Raw genomic sequence first — 19,348 nt, 5'->3', positions numbered from 1 at the left:
ATGATTTTTTATATTTCATACGAAATTATTACGTAATGATTTTGTGTTTGGTGGAATACATTGAAAAATAACCACTATTTGGTAGAATTTCATATGGTTTACAATGCTAAAAAAATGATTACACAAAAACCTGGTAACAATGTATCCCTTGATTTTCTCACAAAAGCAACAAAATGCGATAAATGTCAAAAAGAGGAAGAGTACTATGTGTATGAATGTGCAAAATCTTCATTTGATTTAAGTTTATGTTCTTCATGTCGTGATTGTCAAACAAAACGCTGGGTCTGTCCTTTTTGTTGTCAAACATTTACAAAGGGAGATTTATTAAAAAAGCATCTTAATAGATGTTCTAAGGGAAATTGTTCTCTTGCAAAGATAGATACTGTATCAAGATTTAATTGTTGTAATTTTATCATGAACAGTGAAAATTGTTACACTCACATTATTAATTCACATTGTACACATTTGCTAAAATCTAAAGACAGTAGATTACCAAAGCTGACTGAATACGAATCGCAACAGAAGAAGCTAAAACAAAACGGAATTCACTCACAACAAGTTTTAGCTGAAGGTAGTATTTTCGGATTTGCTAATACAATTGAAACTCCCTTTTCAATAATTGACACTCTTTATTTTCCAGTTTCAGAAATATTTCACAAAGAATCGGATGTAAAATGTGAAAAAATTGGAAATTTTGTTTTTAAAGAGCTACCATATGATTTGGGGTGTGAAATTTTAAAAGATGTGAATGGAAAGGGTGTATTTCAATCAAAAGAAGAAATATACTGTTATATTTTGGTTAATCATTTCAAATTGTGTAAAAGTGGGTACGATTTCCTTAGAGATATGTTCAAATACATGGTCCCTGAATCAACTTTTAACGAAATTCCTTGTTACGATACATTACTCGAAAGGAAAAAAGCAATGATCAATTTTGAATACAAACAAGAGGATGGATTTGCAGCAATTTCATTTGAGAATAATTTGAAATTGTTGTTGAAAGATCAAGCAATCACAAAACACATGTGCTTAACACGAAAAGAATATTTTGAAAAAAAGAATATACAAAAGAAAGAAAATCAACCTTACTTTTCAAAAATATTTGGTGAATACCTTGCTAAATGCCCTGAAGATGCATTTCCATTTCTAGTTTTAGAATATTTTGATGATTTTGCTAAATTCAGAACAAAAACCAAGTCAACATGCGCCTCCTATTTCACAAGTTACAATTTTGATTCAGATTTCATGTCAAGTTTAAGCGCAATTCGTGTAAACGGTTTTTCATGGAGTAATGAAGGATTTTGGAAAATGACTGATTCAATTATTCAAGATTTTGAAAATCATGATGGTAAAATCATTACAGTGAAACATCCAACTACAGGAGAAGATATTAAGCTATTCATTTGCTGTATGGGATTTTTATTAGATACACCTGAAAGATTGAAATGTTTAGCACTTATGAAAAATGAATGTTCCAGATGTTTAGATGCGTCAGACAACCTTGACAAAACACCAACAGATTTAATGGGTGCATCCGCGTTTAATCCAACATGTGTACACACATTTAAAAGGAGAGAACATTCAGAAATGAAAGATATTGTTGAGAAATTATCAGAATTACCTAAAATTGCAGATTCTAAACAAAATAGAATTGCAAGGAAAGGTGTAAAAGAACAAACTTGGGAAGAGGAGAGATTCAAAAGTAAGCAAATGTCAACAAACAAAAGAAAACAATTGATGAATCAATTAATTGTCAAAACATTCATCAAATCAAGATTTGTTACTCAAATAATGATAGATCCGTATCGTAGATCTGTAGTTGATTTCTTTCATTTAGAAATTCAAGGATTATTTCGAAAACATCTCAAATTACTTGTACAAGCATTAGAATATGCGACTGCTATGGATGATTTAATTGAAATATCAACAAAGTATACTCTTCCAAATGGAAAAAAGCTTGAATTAAGAATGGATATTGACACTCTTTCAGGTATTTCAATGTTAGATTTTATTATTATGAGTGCTCCTATTATTTGTGAATTAATTTACAATAATAATCAAAAGTTGAAAATAGATTCTTCTAAAAAAGGATTACTCTATCAAGGATGGATTCTTCACTTACAATATTTTATAAGGTTATTAAGGGGGAATTATACTCATGATGATATTGTGTATTGTGAAAAAGTATTTACAAAATTTCAATCCATTTTTACATATTGTTTTGGCAAAGATAATTGCCAATTTCCGAATTATCATTGGGCAACGCACATTTTTGAAGATTGTGTACTTTTTGGGGATGTTACATGGTTTTGGGCGTTGATTTTTGAATTGAAACATTCTGAATTCAAACAATTTAATGATAGAAGTAATAACAAATTACTTGAAGTTAGAGGGTTGCAACATGAAGTTGGAATGAATACATTATTTGCAGATTATCCATTTACAAGACGATTAGTTGGTAAAACACTTGATGTTGCTAGAAAATCATCACTTAAGGTTGGAATGTATATTCAATTCGATAGATTTATTGGGAAGATATCTCAATTAGGGGATAATGTTGTTTGTTGTGATGAAATTTTTACGCTTGGAGAGTTGTGTTATGTATCATTAATGTACAAACTATTCATTCACTCAGTTGCCACTTCAGTAATTCCTCTTTCAAAGATTAATAGCGTGTGCAGTGTAATCAGATTTCCAGGTCTTATTGCTCTCAATCAATTTTCATTCTGTATGAATTATTACCAATAAATACTGGCAATAATTTTCAGTTAATTAATTTCAAAATAAAACAATAATAAATAATCTAATAAAAACTGTAATTTTTATTTGTAATAATTCACATAATTTTATTAAAATTCTTCACGTCATAATACCTAATGTAATACTTCCATAATTCAAATCCGTAATTAAAAAAAAATATTTTTTGCCAGAATTTTGCGATAATAATCCACAATTAACCATAATAGCCGTCTCCAAGGTTGAAAATCTTGAAAAGAATCTTTCAAATTTTCATACAATTTCACAAAATCTTTATTCGATTTTTATTGATATTTGTGGACCTGCCAACTTTCAAAAAGATTAAAGAATCCAGCTCATAAACATTGAAAAACATGTTTTCTAAAATTTGTTGTTTGAAAGATGAGAGTTATTTCTGTATTTCTTTTAAAATAATCTTTCCAATCGATTTGGGAAAGTCAATTCTTAAATACTTGTCATTAAAATAACTATTCTTTCCAAATTGGGCATTTCTGATACATTTTTTTTATTTAATATTGCCGATATTTATGTCTTAATGAATAAATTAAGGAATATAACAGAAGGGGTTATAGCTCAGTTGGTAGAGCGTCTGCTTTGCATGCAGAAGGTCTAGGGTTCGATTCCCTATGACTCCAATTTTTACTTTAATTCAAGTAATTTTGTCAATTATTTTGATTCCTGTTCCATACTTTTAATGTAATGAATTGCATTTGGAATTCCTTGTAGAGCTGCTTTTTTCATCCAGAAAATTGCATGTTTAACATCCACCAAAGTGCCCTCGCCTTTCAATAACATGTTTCCAACATAATATTGACAAATTGCATGACCATTCATTGCTCCACTCATAAATAATTTAAAAGATTCAGTGTAATCTTGAAGACAGCCCATTCCCCTATCGTACATTGTTCCTGCATTGTATTGAGCTTCTGCATGATTTCGTGTAGCTGCCATTAAAAAGTATTTCAAAGCCAATGGATAGTTCACTTCAACTCCTCTACCTGATAAATACATAACTCCAACATGATAAATACATTCAACATGTCCCATATTGGCACCTTGTAAAAATAATGGAAATGCTTTCGAATAATCCTGTTCAATATTTTCTCCTTTCTCATACATGGATGCTAAATAAGTAAGTCCCTCAATACAATTATTCACAACAGATTGATTCAACCAATAAATTGCCTGTTGAATATCTTTTTCAGTTCCCTCCCCTCTGTCAAACATCATTCCAACATAAAATTGACTGACTCCATGCCCAGCAACAGCAGCTCTAAAAAACCAATTAAATGCTTCCTTCACATTCTTATTGCATCCTTGCCCTCTATCATACAGCAATCCAACATTAAACATGGCAATTGAATTTCCATTATTTGCCGATTTTCTATACCAAAACAAAGCCTTTTCAAAATCGATTGGTAAATTAGCCTTTCCAAAATAATGAAAAGAACCTATTTGTCTTTGTATTGTCGAATTATTTTCCTCAAATTTAATCATTAATTCCAAAGCCTTTTCCTCATCAATTGGCGATTTATTATTTCCTCCGAATTGATAATAATTTAATAATTCATCGAGTGCTTGTTGATCTCCTTCATTGGCTCTTCCCTCCAAGAGCAGCAAAGAGTCGCTACTCATCATGTGCTGGACTGGATTTGATAGGTTCAGCGCATGTTCTTGTTGCATTTTTTTAAAAGTGGAAAAAAGTGGAAATTGTAAACTCAAAAAAAATTTAAACGTTTATTAATCGTATGAACCCGACGGGTTCGTCTTGATGATATTACGAATATTAAATAATAAATTCTTTCTTGTTGGGATTGCTTTGTTCATTTCTTGTAACTCTGTGGACACAAATACTTGGCTTGAACACCCTATGCTGGAACCCCGGGTAGTATAGGGTACGGTGTAAGTATTGCGGCAACACACTGTGGTCTCAGGGTCAACAGTGTAGTTACTGGGTGGTACGACATTTTTTTTTGAGACGGTAAACTCAAAAAAAATGGCTACACTCAAACTTGGTGAAGGTTTGATATTTCTGCCTCGTTGTTTGTCATCGGAAGGATGTAAACAAATTATTGCAGAAAATAGTAAAAAAATTAAATCTTTTTATAATATTGAGATTTTTAACGATCAACAACTTTCCGATAAAATATTCGAAAAATGTAAAAACTCAATTAGACAATTAATTGGAATTAATGATTCAGATGAAGATGACTCGAAATTCCTTCCTGTTGGAATTGATTCTTTATGGGCCGTGATAAAAGATAATATTTCTTGGTCTTTTTCTTGCTCAAAACGTTGCACACATGAAAACTTGTCAAATGAATCGAAAGGTCAGATGAGAATATTTATTCAGTTGAGTAAGAGTTCGGATTCAGATTCGGTTTGTATGGAAAGCAGATATGGAACAGTGGATGTTGGTAAGATTAAAAGAGGAGATGCCTTCATTACATTTGAACCAAATCAGTATAGCATCATCAACAAACAAACAATGAAAGATAACATATTTCTAATTGGATATGTAATTTTCGAAAAGAATCAACAATATGAAAACAAGCTTGCTGCAAAGTATTGTAATGCTCAAAGTAATTTAATGAGCTATGAGTCTAGTAGTGAAAAATCTATAATTTTGAATATTTCTGGAAAGGAATTTGAGATACCAATAATTCAAATTAGAAAATTCCCTCACTCGATATTGAATATTCTAATTGATAGTCCAATGGCCGAGGATGTGATATTGAATGAAAAATTACAAAGAGTATTTCCATTTCCAAATCAAAATGTTGTGATTTTTGAACGATTTATTTTACCAATTATTTTGGAATATTCCTATTTAGATATACCAATAGGATTGAAACACTCTTTACAGTTAGAAATTAGTAATGAATTCAAATTTTGGGGATTTCTCTCTCCCTATGAAAGCGAATCATTATCAAAAGATAATCAGTTCTCAAACAAGAGGTTTCCATTCAAAAGTACAGAACTTTCTCTCATTTCGAATGCATTATATTCCCAGTTAGAAAATGAAAAGAAAATAATTGAAGCAAAAATCTCAGTTATGAACGCGTTTGGAAATATTCAGAAAAAGATTCTTCACGACTTTACCCACCCTCACAACAAACCATTCGAATCTCTTTCTCAAAAAGAAAAAGTTGAAACTATTGGCAAAGTCTCTGTAAATCTCATGCACAAATTTGAATGCGTTCCATTGGCTAAACTCTATGATAATAACTATTTCCTTATTGGATCAGATAGGTTTCTCTATCACACTTGAATTTCATTGTGGATCACGAAAGTTCAGAAAAGAAAGCATGCTCAACCAACATTACACCTGGCACCAAGTATGGCGATATTCATTCAGATATTAATGGAATAGTTTGGAGAAACTCCCAAAATTTCAAAACTGCACAAGAGCTAGAGGATCATTGTGTAGGTTGTGGAATATTTCTTTCAACTGATTTGCTAAAATCCAGAGCTCAACATGAACATTTCTGGAAGGGAGATGGAGTTCACAATGATGAATATTTTCCAGATTATTCACTTTTCAAGTTGAGTGTCATTTTGATTAATATCCAATCCTTGCAAAACAAGCAATTTTCACTTCAACAATAATGGTCCTTCAATTCGCTCCGAAAGTAACCGTTAAACAATTTCAAAAAAAATAAAACAAGATGAAGAAGTGAGAAACGGTCATTAAGAGCTTAAAGGAGAAGGGTAACCCTGAGGAAAACGTCTTCTCCAATGGATCCAACCAACCTGTTACCCTGGATAAACCTGGATAAAGGAAACAGTTGTAGATGGTTATTTCACAATCTGATCTCTCTATCGTGACTACCATGTAAATTAATTGATCTTTAGAGAACACATTATCTGTTCACTATCAATAAACAGAGCCAGCCATTACAATGCGCATCATTTCACCACAAGCGCTAAACAATAAATAATTGTACCAAACAAACGAACTGCTCATTGCACTTCTCCAATAGATCAAGACAATAACAATGACATCAGAATTAGCACACACAACAAGAATCCACTTTGAAGAACCCAGCTTGTTGCTGATGGATGAAAAAAGCAAAGCGAATAATCAAAAAAATTGAAGATTGGAATGAATGTCGATCATTGCACTGATCATACAATAAGAAGAACAAGTAGTAGTAGTAGAATGGAAGATGTAGATGAGGATGCTGATCGTGTGGGGAGAAGATTGTGTTTTTATAAAGATGAAGTAAAGAATGATGTGATCCGTGAACAATTTGGGAATAGACATCATGATGATGCTGAATATATGGCCAATTTGATAGGAAAGGTCATCATGATGTTTGGTGTATCATCATTGTGTAGTAGTACTATCTTATTGCCTTCTTTGCGAAAATCACAGTCTTCTTCATCATCATCAAAACTTGTATTATTACTTCTTTCATCAATATTAATATTACTATTAACAACAATTAATTCATCGAGTAGCTACTTTATGGTCGAGTGTTCATCCTCTCCATCACCATCATCTAGATTTGTATCATATCTTCAACAGTCATCAATGTATTCTAAATTATCTTCATCCTACAATAACTTATTCAACAATAAGAATTCAATACTCTCTCAGCCTCATGATGATCAACAAGAATTTCCAACAGGCTTGGATTGTTCCTACTTTTCCAATAGTAATAATAACAATAATAAGAATTTGGAAAGTTGTAATTCACTTCCTCTTGAACATTCTCCCTTCTCCACCTTCACCATCAGATTAACTGGAGGAACTGATGCTGTTTATGGAACTTCCTATCCACCAATTCTCTATCCTCTTTCCTCTACTTCCACTTCTAAATTATTTAATAATCACAACAATATTAATAATATTAATCAAAACAATTATCATGATGTAAATTCTATGGAATCAACATCCGAAGAAACTATAATAACAACATCTTCTATTGATCGAGATGATCAGCAGCATGTTTTAATTCCTAATAATCAAACTAGTTATTGCTATCAAGTCCAAAAGTGGTTGGATCAACAAGGTACATTAGCAACAACAAATCAACAACAAGAACAAGAAATTGGAGTTGCTCTCTCACAAATACCAACCATGTGTTCCCAATTCTTTTGCAATCCGAAAGACTCTTCTAATCGATTGATCATTCAGGAGATTTTCAGTAATTTGTCCAGGTCTTTGAGTGAAAATTCATTCTTTCCAAGTGTCGTCACTACACAATTCTCCATAAAATTGACATTGGAAAATTCAAGTGAGATTTCTGGAAGTAATTATTATGAAGAAGAAGAAGAGCCAACAACTGGTTGGATTACAATGACAATTTCACAACTCACTAGATTATATAATTATTGTCATTATTGTAAGGTGGGAAATCCCTCATTTGAGTTGTTCAAGAAGGAGAGAGAAGAGGGACAGTGTACTTTGCCATTTAGTATGAATGCTTTGAAATCTGCTTCTGCCTCCAGTAAGGACAGTTCAACAAACATGACCACTGCTGCTATGAAGAGTGACTTGTTGGGATTAGAAACAGATCAGGATATTTGTGGACAGAAGGGATATTCTCTTCCTCTCCTCAATACCATGACCTATTCTTCTCTGAATGATCCTCGCTTACTCTACTATTTCCCTTACAGAGTTTGTTATTGTTATTCGAGTTCAAGTTTTTCTTCCAAGTGTGATGAGTGGAGTGATTTGTACTATACTAACGACTTCCAGAATGGAATTAGAGGAATGTTTATTGGACTCTATTTGATTCAGCTCTTGCTCATCATTGCCATTGTGTTAATTCCATTACTGTACAAGCATGTTAGATTGGGAACACGTTCATCTTTAGCGAGAATTACCACCGATACCAGCTCAACACAAGATTTGCAAGCCAAGTTGACCTTTGATGAGAATTCCTATTCTTTCAAATTGATCAGTGAAACTACACCTAAGAAATCATTCAAACAACGTTCCAGATCCAACTCTCCTTCTGTACTCCCAATACTCGATCAAAGTTCTGACAGTGAGGACACTATTACTAGTTCATATTACAAATATGAAACTGAAAAGACTGAAAAAAACACACCAGAGATTGATACACCCCTCCTCAACCTAGGTACTCCAAAGAGGAGAAAGACCAATTGGAAGAGAGTATTTAAATCACTTGCCAAATCTGTATTTGACTTTAGAATTATTGCAACAATTATTTCCATTACAAATTTAATTGCAGGTTTCTTGAGTTTGATTCCATCCCTTCCCTATGATGCTAGATTGGTACTCATTTCTATAACTTGTGTTCTCTCCTTGATGGGATTGATTCCAATTGTCTTCCAGTGGTTGGTTGTTTTGAGAAAGATTGACAGCCAAGATCCAACTTCTCATTCTGGTCGTCACATTAAGGCTCTTTCTATTGTTGTTTTCACATCAACAATAATGTTATTTATTGGATACATGCTGACTGTGATTTTTGTGAGTGGATATTCAAGTGTTCTATTGGCCAGATATATCATGTTGGTTGTCCTGTTCTTGTACTTTATCATTTGTTTCCCTCTATTGGTTGGATATGGAATTAAGGTTTATTTTAGAGTGTTGAAGAATAATAACGAGATTAGATTCTTCCAATTCAAGGTTTGTTTTTTAAATGATACAATAATTGTGAAATAACTCTATCAGTTTACAAAGTATTTACTCTTTGAAAGCTTGACCTACTTGTATTTTACATGCTATACAGTGTATTTTATAATTTCCTATCCTTATTTCCTCACTACCTTCAATAATATTGGAGATCGTTTCATGTCTGTTTATCCTTGGTCCATCACTCACATTTTCATCATTCTCTCACATTGCAACAGATTTTACTTCCTCAGTGATACTAGTTTTATTAAGATTTTCTACACCAAGCATTTGTGTTGTTGCCTTATGAAGAAGAAGAAGAAGAGGAAGCTTCACCATTCTTCCAAGCCATCCCCACAACAATCAAAGGTCCAATACTATGAACAGAGTGGTACAACAAGTGTGACAACAAATACACAAAGAAAAATCAGCTCTGCCTCAACGTCCTCCTCCGTACACGATGATTCTTCGATATCCTTTTAACACACACAAGGTGATGCTGCACAATGTTTGCATTTTTCAAAGATCATCGACAAATAAAGAGATGATCAAATGTACATTTCCATTTTTGAGTTCCTAATATGAATCTAAAGTTGAAGCTTCATCCCCACACACAGTTGGATTTGCACAATTCAGGGTTAAAAACTTGTTTACGGGGCAGTAATATTTTACAATGAAAAGTTTTTACCAACACCAACACTTCAAATTGGACAAGTTTGCACATCTTAATATTTTCACACAAAAAAAACAAAACAAATAACCTTAATAGCAAAAATGTTCAAACATACCATTTTGTGTGGATTTGTCCTCATCTTGATTCTCTCCTGTTTTGCAAATGCTCAAACATGCAACAACACTGCAATTCCTTTCCAAGCTACTGCTTGTACTGGTTGTAAGACATGTACTGGTGTTGGTTCAGGTGTTTCTTGTTGTGACGCTACAATGGATGCATTAATTACTTCTCAAATCGCCGTTAGCAATGTTTTAGGAGGTCTTTCCCCAGAATGTACTGCAAAAATTACCAAAAAAAGTTGTGCCATTTGTGATCCAAAGAATCAAGGTTATGTTACATATTCTCAAGGCCAATATGAAGTTTCAGTCTGTAAATCTGCTTGTTTGGAGATGAAAGCTGTTTGTCCAACTTTAGCAAACTTACTTGATTGTACTGCCTATCCTGAAACCAATTGTTGGAGTGCTGCTAATTCATTGAATCAAGGAGCTGCAATTTTGTTCATTCTATCTATCCTTGTTGCCTTGTTCTTCTAAATCTGTACTACAATTTCTAATAAAAAGTTGTACCAATGAATTAGCAATGTTTTATGGAAGTTTGGGTTCAGCATCTGAACTCTGCGTATTCACCAAAGAACCTTTATGAATTCTATTCTGTATCAGATTCTATTACAATCTGAAGAGAAGAAATCATTGTGCAACAAGTGAAGTACTAATCTTTTATCAAGTTGTTGCTTCTCATGGTTTTTGAGTCACACAACGAAATTTGATCTTAAGTATTGAATGTTTTCCTAGGCAAATTCCATTAACTGTTCGTCTTCCTCGTGCTGTTCTTCATTTAAGGCACCAAAAATCAGCATCTTTCCGTTACTTTTGAATATTGAATCCACGTGATGGTTTCTTGTTTGTTGGTCGACATTTTTTTTGAGCTTAATAAATATTGACATCATGTTTATGCTTATTAAAATTATCACGCTCGGATTAAATGTGTAGAATCTGAACAATTATGTTCTTTATTTTTTATTGAAATAAAGTCTTGTATTTATACCGTTGAAATCAAAACTATATGTTGTAAAGAACATGAAATTAAAATCCGAAAATGTAAATTTCGTAATTTGCCCCTTTTCCTTCTTCAATTCGGTAGAATTCTGAAACCAATTGTAGGACTACTGCTAATTCATTATGGATCAAGGTGCTACCATTTTGTTCAAGAGAATACTATTCCTTATTCTTCTAAATCAGCAACAATGTAATCTAATAAAAAGTTTTGGCAATCTAATAGAAACTCAAGTTTGGTTGGTTGATTGTGAGTAATAAGGAAGGTGAAATAGAATCTTGAACGTTTCATGAAATAACTGTTACTGAACTCTGTGTCAATGAAAGAACCTTCTTCTTTCCTGCAATTTCATGAATCAAAACTGAAGACAGCTGACAAGATAACATCCTTTCACAACATTCCACATTCCTTGGACATAAAACTATTTAACCAGCTCACCTCACTAACAACATTCAATTAAAAAAAATAGACATGAAGCTTTTAATTTCTCTTCTTCTTCTGGTCAACTTGCTTTCATTGGCAAGCACAACTTTGGCTGTGTCCACTTGTAATGGCATTCTCGCAACTGAACAAGATTCGTGTGGTAGTCATGGAGTCTGTAACTATGGTACTTGCTATTGTGTCGATAGTGTCTATCAAAACTCCATCTACTCTGCTTGGACAGCTGACAGAAGACAAACTTTAGTTCAGGGAGAATCTCTCGTGTCCACAGATGGAACCTTTACTTTGGCCATGAAATCGAGTGGTGTCTTGTCTCTTATGAATTCTATTACAGCTGAGGAGAAGAAATCCTATACTGCTACAGGTGGAAGTGGACCATATGTCTTGGCTTTGGCCACAGATGGTTCCTTGTCCATAAAAGGAAATGGTGGGAGTACTAATCTGTTAGGATTAGCAAGTAGTTGTGGTTCTGGAACAGCTCCTTTTAGATTAGTTTTACAAAATGATGGTAATTTAGTTCTCTACGGAGCTCAAGAGGAAGTTTGTTGGGAAACCCACACTTGGACAGCTGGACTTTCGAATACCTATTTATGGGAAGGACTAAACTGCACCACTCCATTATGTTATAATGTATTGTCCACCTCTAGTTTAGTTTGTTCTGGTCATGGCTCATGTCCATCTCCAAATAATTGTGTCTGTTCTGATGGTTATCATGGAAACAAGTGTCAATTTTTTAATTGCATTTCCAGAGATAATTGCAGTTTAGATCATGGAAGTTGTATATCAGCAAATACTTGTTCCTGTCAATCTGGATGGAAAGGAAATGTCAACTGTTCTCAATTTTCATGTGATGGCGTGAATTATTGTTCTGGACATGGACAATGTGTTTCGAATAATACATGTCAATGTGATGATTATTGGCATGGTGAAAATTGTAAAACTCCGTCTTGTGAGCTAGTTGATAATTGTAATGGTCATGGCTCATGCGTTTCGAATAATACTTGTATGTGTTATTCAGGATGGAAAGGAGATTCTAATTGTTCCTTATTTAGTTGTGAAGCTTTAAATCATTGCAATAATCATGGACAATGTGTTTCGAATAATTCATGCGAATGTAATTCTGGCTGGAAAGGTAATTCTCATTGTTCAGCTATTAGTTGCGATTCTTTGAATCACTGTTCAGGTCACGGTTCATGCATTTCAAATAATACCTGTTCATGCGAATCAGGTTGGAAATCAGATTCTTCTTGTTCTTCCTTTTCTTGTGAAGTTTTAAACGAATGTAATGGAAATGGACATTGTGTTTCGAATAATACATGCGAATGCAACAATGGTTGGCTTGGTAATTCTGAATGCTCAAACTTTACTTGTGAAACTTTAAACAATTGTTCAGGTCATGGTCAATGTGTTTCGAATAATTCATGTTCATGTGAAAGTGGATTCAAAGGAAATGCTCAATGTTCTGTGATTAGCTGTGATGCTTTGAATGATTGTTATGGTAATGGAAATTGTGTTTCGAATAATACGTGTGAATGTCAAGTTGGTTGGAAGGGAAATTCTCAATGTTCACTTTTCACATGTGAAATTCTTAATAATTGTTCTCATCATGGTGATTGCGTTTCGAATAATACTTGTAGCTGTCATTCAGGATGGAGAGGAAACTCTCAATGTTCTCAAATTTCATGTGATGCCTTAAACGAATGTTCAGGTCATGGAAGTTGTGTTTCGAATAATTCATGCGAATGTAATTCTGGTTGGAAAGGTAATTCTCAATGTTCAACAATTTCATGTGATGCATTGAGTAATTGCAGTAATCATGGAACTTGCATTTCCAATAACACTTGTTCATGCAATACTCATTGGAAATATCTCGATTGTTCCATTATTGAATGTTTGATGGATTTAGACAGTGACAGCAACGAATTGACATGTTCCACTGGCTCTGAAACTGAAACCTTTGTAAAGATGTCATCAAATACTTGGGAATATTTGGTTCTGAGTTTGGCAAATGAAAAGCAATTGATTTACGTTGAGGATGGTTCTACTTTTGGATTGAATTTATCGTCCAATAGTTTTTATTTCAGCACTTCTTCAACTCGGTCGAATGAGCAATTTTATTCGAATGTTACTAATTTCATGATTCAGAATGCCAAATCAGAGTTGATTCATATTCAGTTATCTAAGCAAATCAAGTATTATTTCAGTGGTTTGATTTTTGATGTTTCCAATTATAATTATACTTGTTTGAGATTTGATTATGATTCGAATAGTTGGACGAATCAATTAGTTACCTCATCCTTTTCCACCTCTAATCAAATAATCTGTTCTACTTCCTACATTTCCTCTGTTGCTGTCCAGAGATCAGCTCTCACAAATCGTTCAGCTTCTTCAACGGTCAGTACTGGAGATTTATCAGTCATTTTAATTGCAATTCTAGTTCCAACTTTCTTCCTTCTAATGTGTTTGTGTATGATTGCATTGATTGTGTCTATTGTAATGTTTGTATTGAATAGAAAACAACAGGGAAATCTTCCTTCTCAATCATCACAGTTCGAATTATAAAATCTGTAATTATATCTCTATGGATATGTTCTTCTCAATTCCCGAACAAATTCAATGTGTGAAGACATGAAGGACCACTCATGAACAATATACGAAAGTTGAGACATTACTTTTTCATTATCCAATGGCTCTACGTTGAATTCATTAAATCCAAATAGCAGCCACTTCATACCATATTGATGTTGTAATTTTGAATTGAGATGAATTGCAATCTGACAAAAGTGTGAAGAAATTTTTCCAACACGAGTTAAATTTCCATCACAAGAAAATGATTTCTGGTTGTTGCTATAATTATTGTTCCAGAATATTACATTCGTATTTTCAATGCTAGTGAGCTTTTTTGGATTTTCTATTACTTGTATCAGGTCCTCCTTGCTGTTGAATGGAGGCAAAGTGTTCTTGTTTCTTTTCAGAGCTGATTTGAATGATTTGAAAATCTCCGTGTCTGTTCCTGAAAATAGAGGTCTTGTGATAACCTTACTTCCTCTATTGGTATTGTATTTGAAATCAGTAATAACCTCTAATTTCTTCTTGTCAATCATCACATTATTTAAAGCTGGATTACCTTCCAAATCCAATTGACTATATTTTCCAACAATCATGTTAATATTATCTGGATCACTCAATTTGTTGTGTCTCAAATCCAGATAGGCCAAATATTTATGACTATTCAAAGTTTCCAGGTCAATAGTTTCGATTTCATTATTGCTAATTTTCAAATTGTGAAGTGCTTTTGACTTGATATTAGGAATCTTTTTCAACTTGAGGAATTCACATGTTAAATTTATAAGCCTTTCCGTATCTATCCATTCAATAAATTCAATATTAGATTCTATGCCATTTTTCATAAATGAGCACTTATTCAATTTCAAAGATTGAAGTAGATTCAACTCTAGTTTTTCTATATTAGAAAACTCAATAGAGCAATTATTCATGGTTAATAAGGTTAAATATTTTGTTGTGTGCAATACATGAAAGTTATTAACATTCGTAGGTGTGAGTGATAATTCAATATACTTCATTTCAAAACTAGGTGGTTTGTTGTTTGAGAATTTGGGAAAAGCAACATCTTCAATATTTGTAAGTGATTTTGCCTCTACATTATAAGAATTCGCAAACAAACTAAAATTACAATCAACAAGATGAGATACTAGAGGTGGGTCTGAAATAGTGATTGTTTGAAATTGAAATAAATTCGCCAAGTTCTTCAGGGAACTATAATCACTTCCAGTAATAGTACAACCATTGCCTATTGTAATCCTAATCTTATTTCTATCATTCACATCCATTTTAGATAAGGTTTCAGCCAAACTAGCGATAGAGTAATAAAAGCCGGAAATGGAAAAATGCACCTCTCCAAAATTAATCTTTTCAAGAATTGGTTTTGTGATAGAAATGAAATCATTCCTGAAATATCCTGCTGAAAGTTCAATCTTCTTCACATTCTTCCCTGCAAACAATTTTAAGAATGGTTCATAACTATCGATATCAGCCTGTAACAATCCAAAAGTATTAACCCTATTGAATGATGGGCTATCAAGCTTTTTCATCAACTCGGCATGGTTCGAATAATAGTTGTTTCTATAACAAATACTCAATGACTTGTTACTCTTTCCACAATATTCAATAACTTTATCCACTAATCCTCCAACTACTTCCAGATAAATCTTTATCCCATCCGCAAAATGCAACAACGATGGAAATTCCCTTTTCCTATATTGATGATGATTATTAAAATCACTCCATCGTTGATGACACTTAAATGCCTGTTCATTAACTCTAACCAAATACCGAACATGGTGCTGTTTGCTCACCAATCGTGCCACCTCCCTACACGTGAGAAATAAATTTTCAAAATCTGCAAAGCAGAAGAACGGAAGCACTTGATCAATAAAAAAATAGCCATCCGATAATAAAAAAATTGTATCGTAGAAAATCGAAGGCTTCCTTCGTTGTTGATTTGTTTTCATTTTTTTCTCTCCATTATTAAGAGGCAAAATTCGGACACCGAATGCATTAAGGTTTTATTATCTGTAAGAAACAGATCTTGATAATAATGCTGTTATATACGAAATAAACCCGTATAAAAAATTATTCAGTAATATTCGGTCGCATCATTCTTACATGCAAAAAATATCTTTGGACACACCGATTCGTAGTTGTAAGAACTTTGAAAAATATTTCAAAAATATTGAAACAACATCAGGTACATCACGACTCTGTTGATTCTTGGAGTGATTTCACATCTATTAACTCCAAGAATTTCACCACATCATCTCATCATGATTTAAATAACAGTATTAATAGTAATTTTTGGAATTTAATTCTTCATCATGATTTGGAAATAATTTTATTATTTGGAAAAATTCAAGTTGGTACATCATCATCGAAACAACTACCAACCATCATCATTGTTATTTATCATCATTATAATAGTAATATTTGCGGAAATAAATCTGATAATAGTAATATTTTAGTGAAATTGAATATTTTCACTAAAATCATCATCACTGCCAGATGCACATGATAATTTGGAAAACTTTCAATCTAGTATTGTTCAGCATGGTCGATTCCATCAGGTAAAATAACTTCCGAACATTTCCCTATTGGTTATCATGATGTTAGGTACATGTATATTTTCACATGTACATAGACTATATCTCAACATGTACTTCACCAACTTGGAAAATGTCTTTCATCACTACTATTCAAATACATAATAAACAATATATTTATTATAAGTTTTTCATCATTTTGTGTTTTTGTCAACTTCGGGTTATTCATGGTCACCAATCATGATTCATGCCAAAAGTACACAGCCAATCATCTTGAAACATTAATAAACTTTTATTTGTACTATTGTAGATGTACTATATCAATTGTTTCGTCTTGTTTCGTTGAAATCATGAAGATTTTGATTTTTCTGTTTTTAATTAAATTTCATATCACCTACACCATATTTGTTGATGTAAACTAGACAAGTTACATGTAAATAATCCATTGTTGATTCTCTAATCATGTTTTATTGTGTTTTTGTGTATTTAGGTTTTTGAAATCTTGCAAATTATTCTGAGGTTATTCTTCATATAAATATGATTTCTCACTTCATGATATGAGGAGGGATTGATATCATGATTGTTTGGAAATGTTGTACAAATTTTGGACACTCCCTGAATTGAAATCAGGAAGAAAGAGTCTAATCTTTAACACCATATAAAATATGACTTTTCACGATGGTTTTGGTCTTATTGGTTGTTCCTCAAATATTGGAAAAGGAGAATGATAAACACCTTTGCTCAACATATCCTTTATTTATGGAAGTTATGACCATAAGAATGAATTTCGCATTACCAAACCATGCGAATTTATTTAGTATGAAATTTATTCGCATAAATTTTATTCGAATATAATTGCCTGGAACAAATGCATTAATATATTTGTTGCAATTATTAAATTTCCAATTAATTAAATTTTTTGTAATTTTATTTAAAAAAAAATGTCTGATCATAGAAAAATCAAACCCGAAGAATTTAATCTAGTCTTGATTGGATTTGTAGACTGCGGAAAATCAACACTTGGTGGTCAATTGGTAAGAAAAATTAAACCACAAGTTTATGAACAATTAAAGCGTCAATGTGAGCTTTATCAGCAAGGACAACAAGCGATTTTTCAACGATTTGGAATTCAATCATGGATGGGAAATAGAAATCATTTTCATATCTCTTCACTCATGCTGGATTCTCCAACTCAGGCAGAGAGAGAAATAAGTACTGATGTGAATGCTAAACATGTAATTGAATTGTCTGCTTGTCAATTTCGGATTATTGACACACCTGGACATGGTGATTTTATAAAGAAGACAATTCAAGGGATTTCGATGGGAAATGTTTGTTTGATGGTGGTTAGTGCATCTGATGGAGAGTTTGAAGCTGGATTCCACCGAGAGAATCTATCATTTTCTTATAAGCAGCAACTAATTTATTCAAAAGTTGCTGGAATTGAGAGGTTCATAGTGTGTGTCAATAAGATGGATTGTGTGAAATATTCAGAGAAGAGATTTTTGGAAATTAAAACAAGTATTGGTAAATTAATCAAGACAGTTGGAATCAAGCAAGAAATTCCATTCATTCCAATTTGTGGAGAGTGTGGAGATAATGTTTTTGAGAGGTCAGAAAATATGAAATGGTATTGTGGAAAAACACTCACTGAAACGTTGAATAATATGGAAACCAACTTTCAAAGGACTGTTGAGGAATGTTTGCGAGAGCCATTGAGAATTGCAATTTTTAAACCCAAGTTGCCGAATGGCATTCTTGCTGGATATATTATTAGTGGAATGGTTAAGGTTGGAATGACAGTTCAAATTCCACGAGTGCATAGTGGAGAATTGATTAATGTGAGAGTGAAGAATATTCAAATTTCACATACCAACAAGGAGAGAGCATTTTCCAACTCTCTGGTTGGTATTGAATTCGATAATCTGCCACCAACTAAAACTGGTTACATAATAAGCGATCCATATTTTTCACCATGTAAGGCAGCATCCAGGTTTATAGCACAAATTTCAATAATTAATACTCCTAAACCCTCAATAAGGGCTGGTTATGCTCCAATAGTACATTGTGGGCTAGCTTTTGCCAATACTAAATTTGAGAAATTGATTGGGATATTGAATCCTACAGATAGCTCAATAATAATTGAGGAAAATCCATCCTGTCTTGAAATAGGAGATGTAGCACTTGTTGAATTGGCACCTACTGTTCCATTATTTGTGGATAGCTACAATGATTGCAACAAACTTGGAAGAATTATAATTAGGGATGGACGTGCAACTATTGCTGTTGGTACCATTGTTAAAGTCAATTATAGAAGGAACCAATTTACATTATTTCCTAACAAGTTTAATTATATTGTCAAGTCACCACATCCATTTACAGATCTTTCAATTATCAATAGAAAATAATGATGCTTCGGATTGGCATGTGGTTGAGTAATATTTCGATGATTCATCTCTGCAAGCCAATATTATGTTTGGCTCCTTTCCCACCAGGAGAAGAGTCGTTCCGTTGTAATTGTTGTAATCGGCAAAACAACAGTGAACTTGGTTTTGAACATCAGAAAAAAATGGCTCCAAAACACATCACACAATTCTCATCACTTCCCTATGAAATTTATCAACACATTTTATCGTTCGGAGTGGGAGATTCCGAATT

The 19,348-nt window shown here is 32.9% G+C and overlaps 8 protein-coding genes and 1 non-coding gene across 9 annotated transcripts; 7 read left to right on the top strand and 2 right to left on the bottom strand.

Moving 5' to 3' along the window:
* Positions 1-858: 858 nt before the first annotated feature.
* NAEGRDRAFT_75925 (uncharacterized protein) lies at positions 859-2,748 on the top strand (the record flags this gene model as incomplete). Its single annotated transcript, XM_002669109.1, has 1 exon — positions 859-2,748. The coding sequence occupies one exon, from the start codon at positions 859-861 to the stop codon at positions 2,746-2,748; it is 1,890 nt and encodes a 629-aa protein (XP_002669155.1).
* A 571-nt stretch (positions 2,749-3,319) lies between these two features.
* NAEGRDRAFT_t827 lies at positions 3,320-3,392 on the top strand. Its single transcript has one exon. It is a non-coding gene; the product is annotated as a tRNA-Ala (tRNA).
* Positions 3,393-3,422: 30 nt separating this feature from the next.
* On the bottom strand, positions 3,423-4,440 carry NAEGRDRAFT_82226 (uncharacterized protein; the record flags this gene model as incomplete). Its single annotated transcript, XM_002669074.1, has 1 exon — positions 3,423-4,440. The coding sequence occupies one exon, from the start codon at positions 4,438-4,440 to the stop codon at positions 3,424-3,426; it is 1,017 nt and encodes a 338-aa protein (XP_002669120.1). The 3' UTR covers position 3,423.
* A 313-nt stretch (positions 4,441-4,753) lies between these two features.
* On the top strand, positions 4,754-6,028 carry NAEGRDRAFT_75923 (uncharacterized protein; the record flags this gene model as incomplete). Its single annotated transcript, XM_002669108.1, has 1 exon — positions 4,754-6,028. The coding sequence occupies one exon, from the start codon at positions 4,754-4,756 to the stop codon at positions 6,026-6,028; it is 1,275 nt and encodes a 424-aa protein (XP_002669154.1).
* An 834-nt stretch (positions 6,029-6,862) lies between these two features.
* Positions 6,863-9,829, top strand: NAEGRDRAFT_75922 (uncharacterized protein; the record flags this gene model as incomplete). Its single annotated transcript, XM_002669107.1, has 2 exons — positions 6,863-9,361; positions 9,407-9,829. The coding sequence occupies 2 exons, from the start codon at positions 6,863-6,865 to the stop codon at positions 9,827-9,829; spliced, it is 2,922 nt and encodes a 973-aa protein (XP_002669153.1).
* A 291-nt stretch (positions 9,830-10,120) lies between these two features.
* On the top strand, positions 10,121-10,612 carry NAEGRDRAFT_75921 (uncharacterized protein; the record flags this gene model as incomplete). Its single annotated transcript, XM_002669106.1, has 1 exon — positions 10,121-10,612. The coding sequence occupies one exon, from the start codon at positions 10,121-10,123 to the stop codon at positions 10,610-10,612; it is 492 nt and encodes a 163-aa protein (XP_002669152.1).
* A 991-nt stretch (positions 10,613-11,603) lies between these two features.
* On the top strand, positions 11,604-14,135 carry NAEGRDRAFT_75920 (uncharacterized protein; the record flags this gene model as incomplete). Its single annotated transcript, XM_002669105.1, has 1 exon — positions 11,604-14,135. One exon carries the CDS (start codon positions 11,604-11,606, stop codon positions 14,133-14,135), a length of 2,532 nt encoding a protein of 843 aa, XP_002669151.1.
* Positions 14,136-14,152: 17 nt separating this feature from the next.
* NAEGRDRAFT_54405 (uncharacterized protein) lies at positions 14,153-16,105 on the bottom strand (the record flags this gene model as incomplete). The annotated part of the gene is made up of 1 exon (XM_002669073.1): positions 14,153-16,105. One exon carries the CDS (start codon positions 16,103-16,105, stop codon positions 14,153-14,155), a length of 1,953 nt encoding a protein of 650 aa, XP_002669119.1.
* Positions 16,106-17,631: 1,526 nt separating this feature from the next.
* On the top strand, positions 17,632-19,098 carry NAEGRDRAFT_75919 (uncharacterized protein; the record flags this gene model as incomplete). Its single annotated transcript, XM_002669104.1, has 1 exon — positions 17,632-19,098. One exon carries the CDS (start codon positions 17,632-17,634, stop codon positions 19,096-19,098), a length of 1,467 nt encoding a protein of 488 aa, XP_002669150.1.
* Positions 19,099-19,348: the final 250 nt, after the last annotated feature.

Source organism: Naegleria gruberi (genome assembly GCF_000004985.1).
Source record: "Naegleria gruberi genomic scaffold NAEGRscaffold_87, whole genome shotgun sequence".
NCBI lineage: Eukaryota > Heterolobosea > Eutetramitea > Acrasida > Naegleriidae > Naegleria > Naegleria gruberi.
This window is presented reverse-complemented; position numbering and strand designations above follow the sequence as displayed.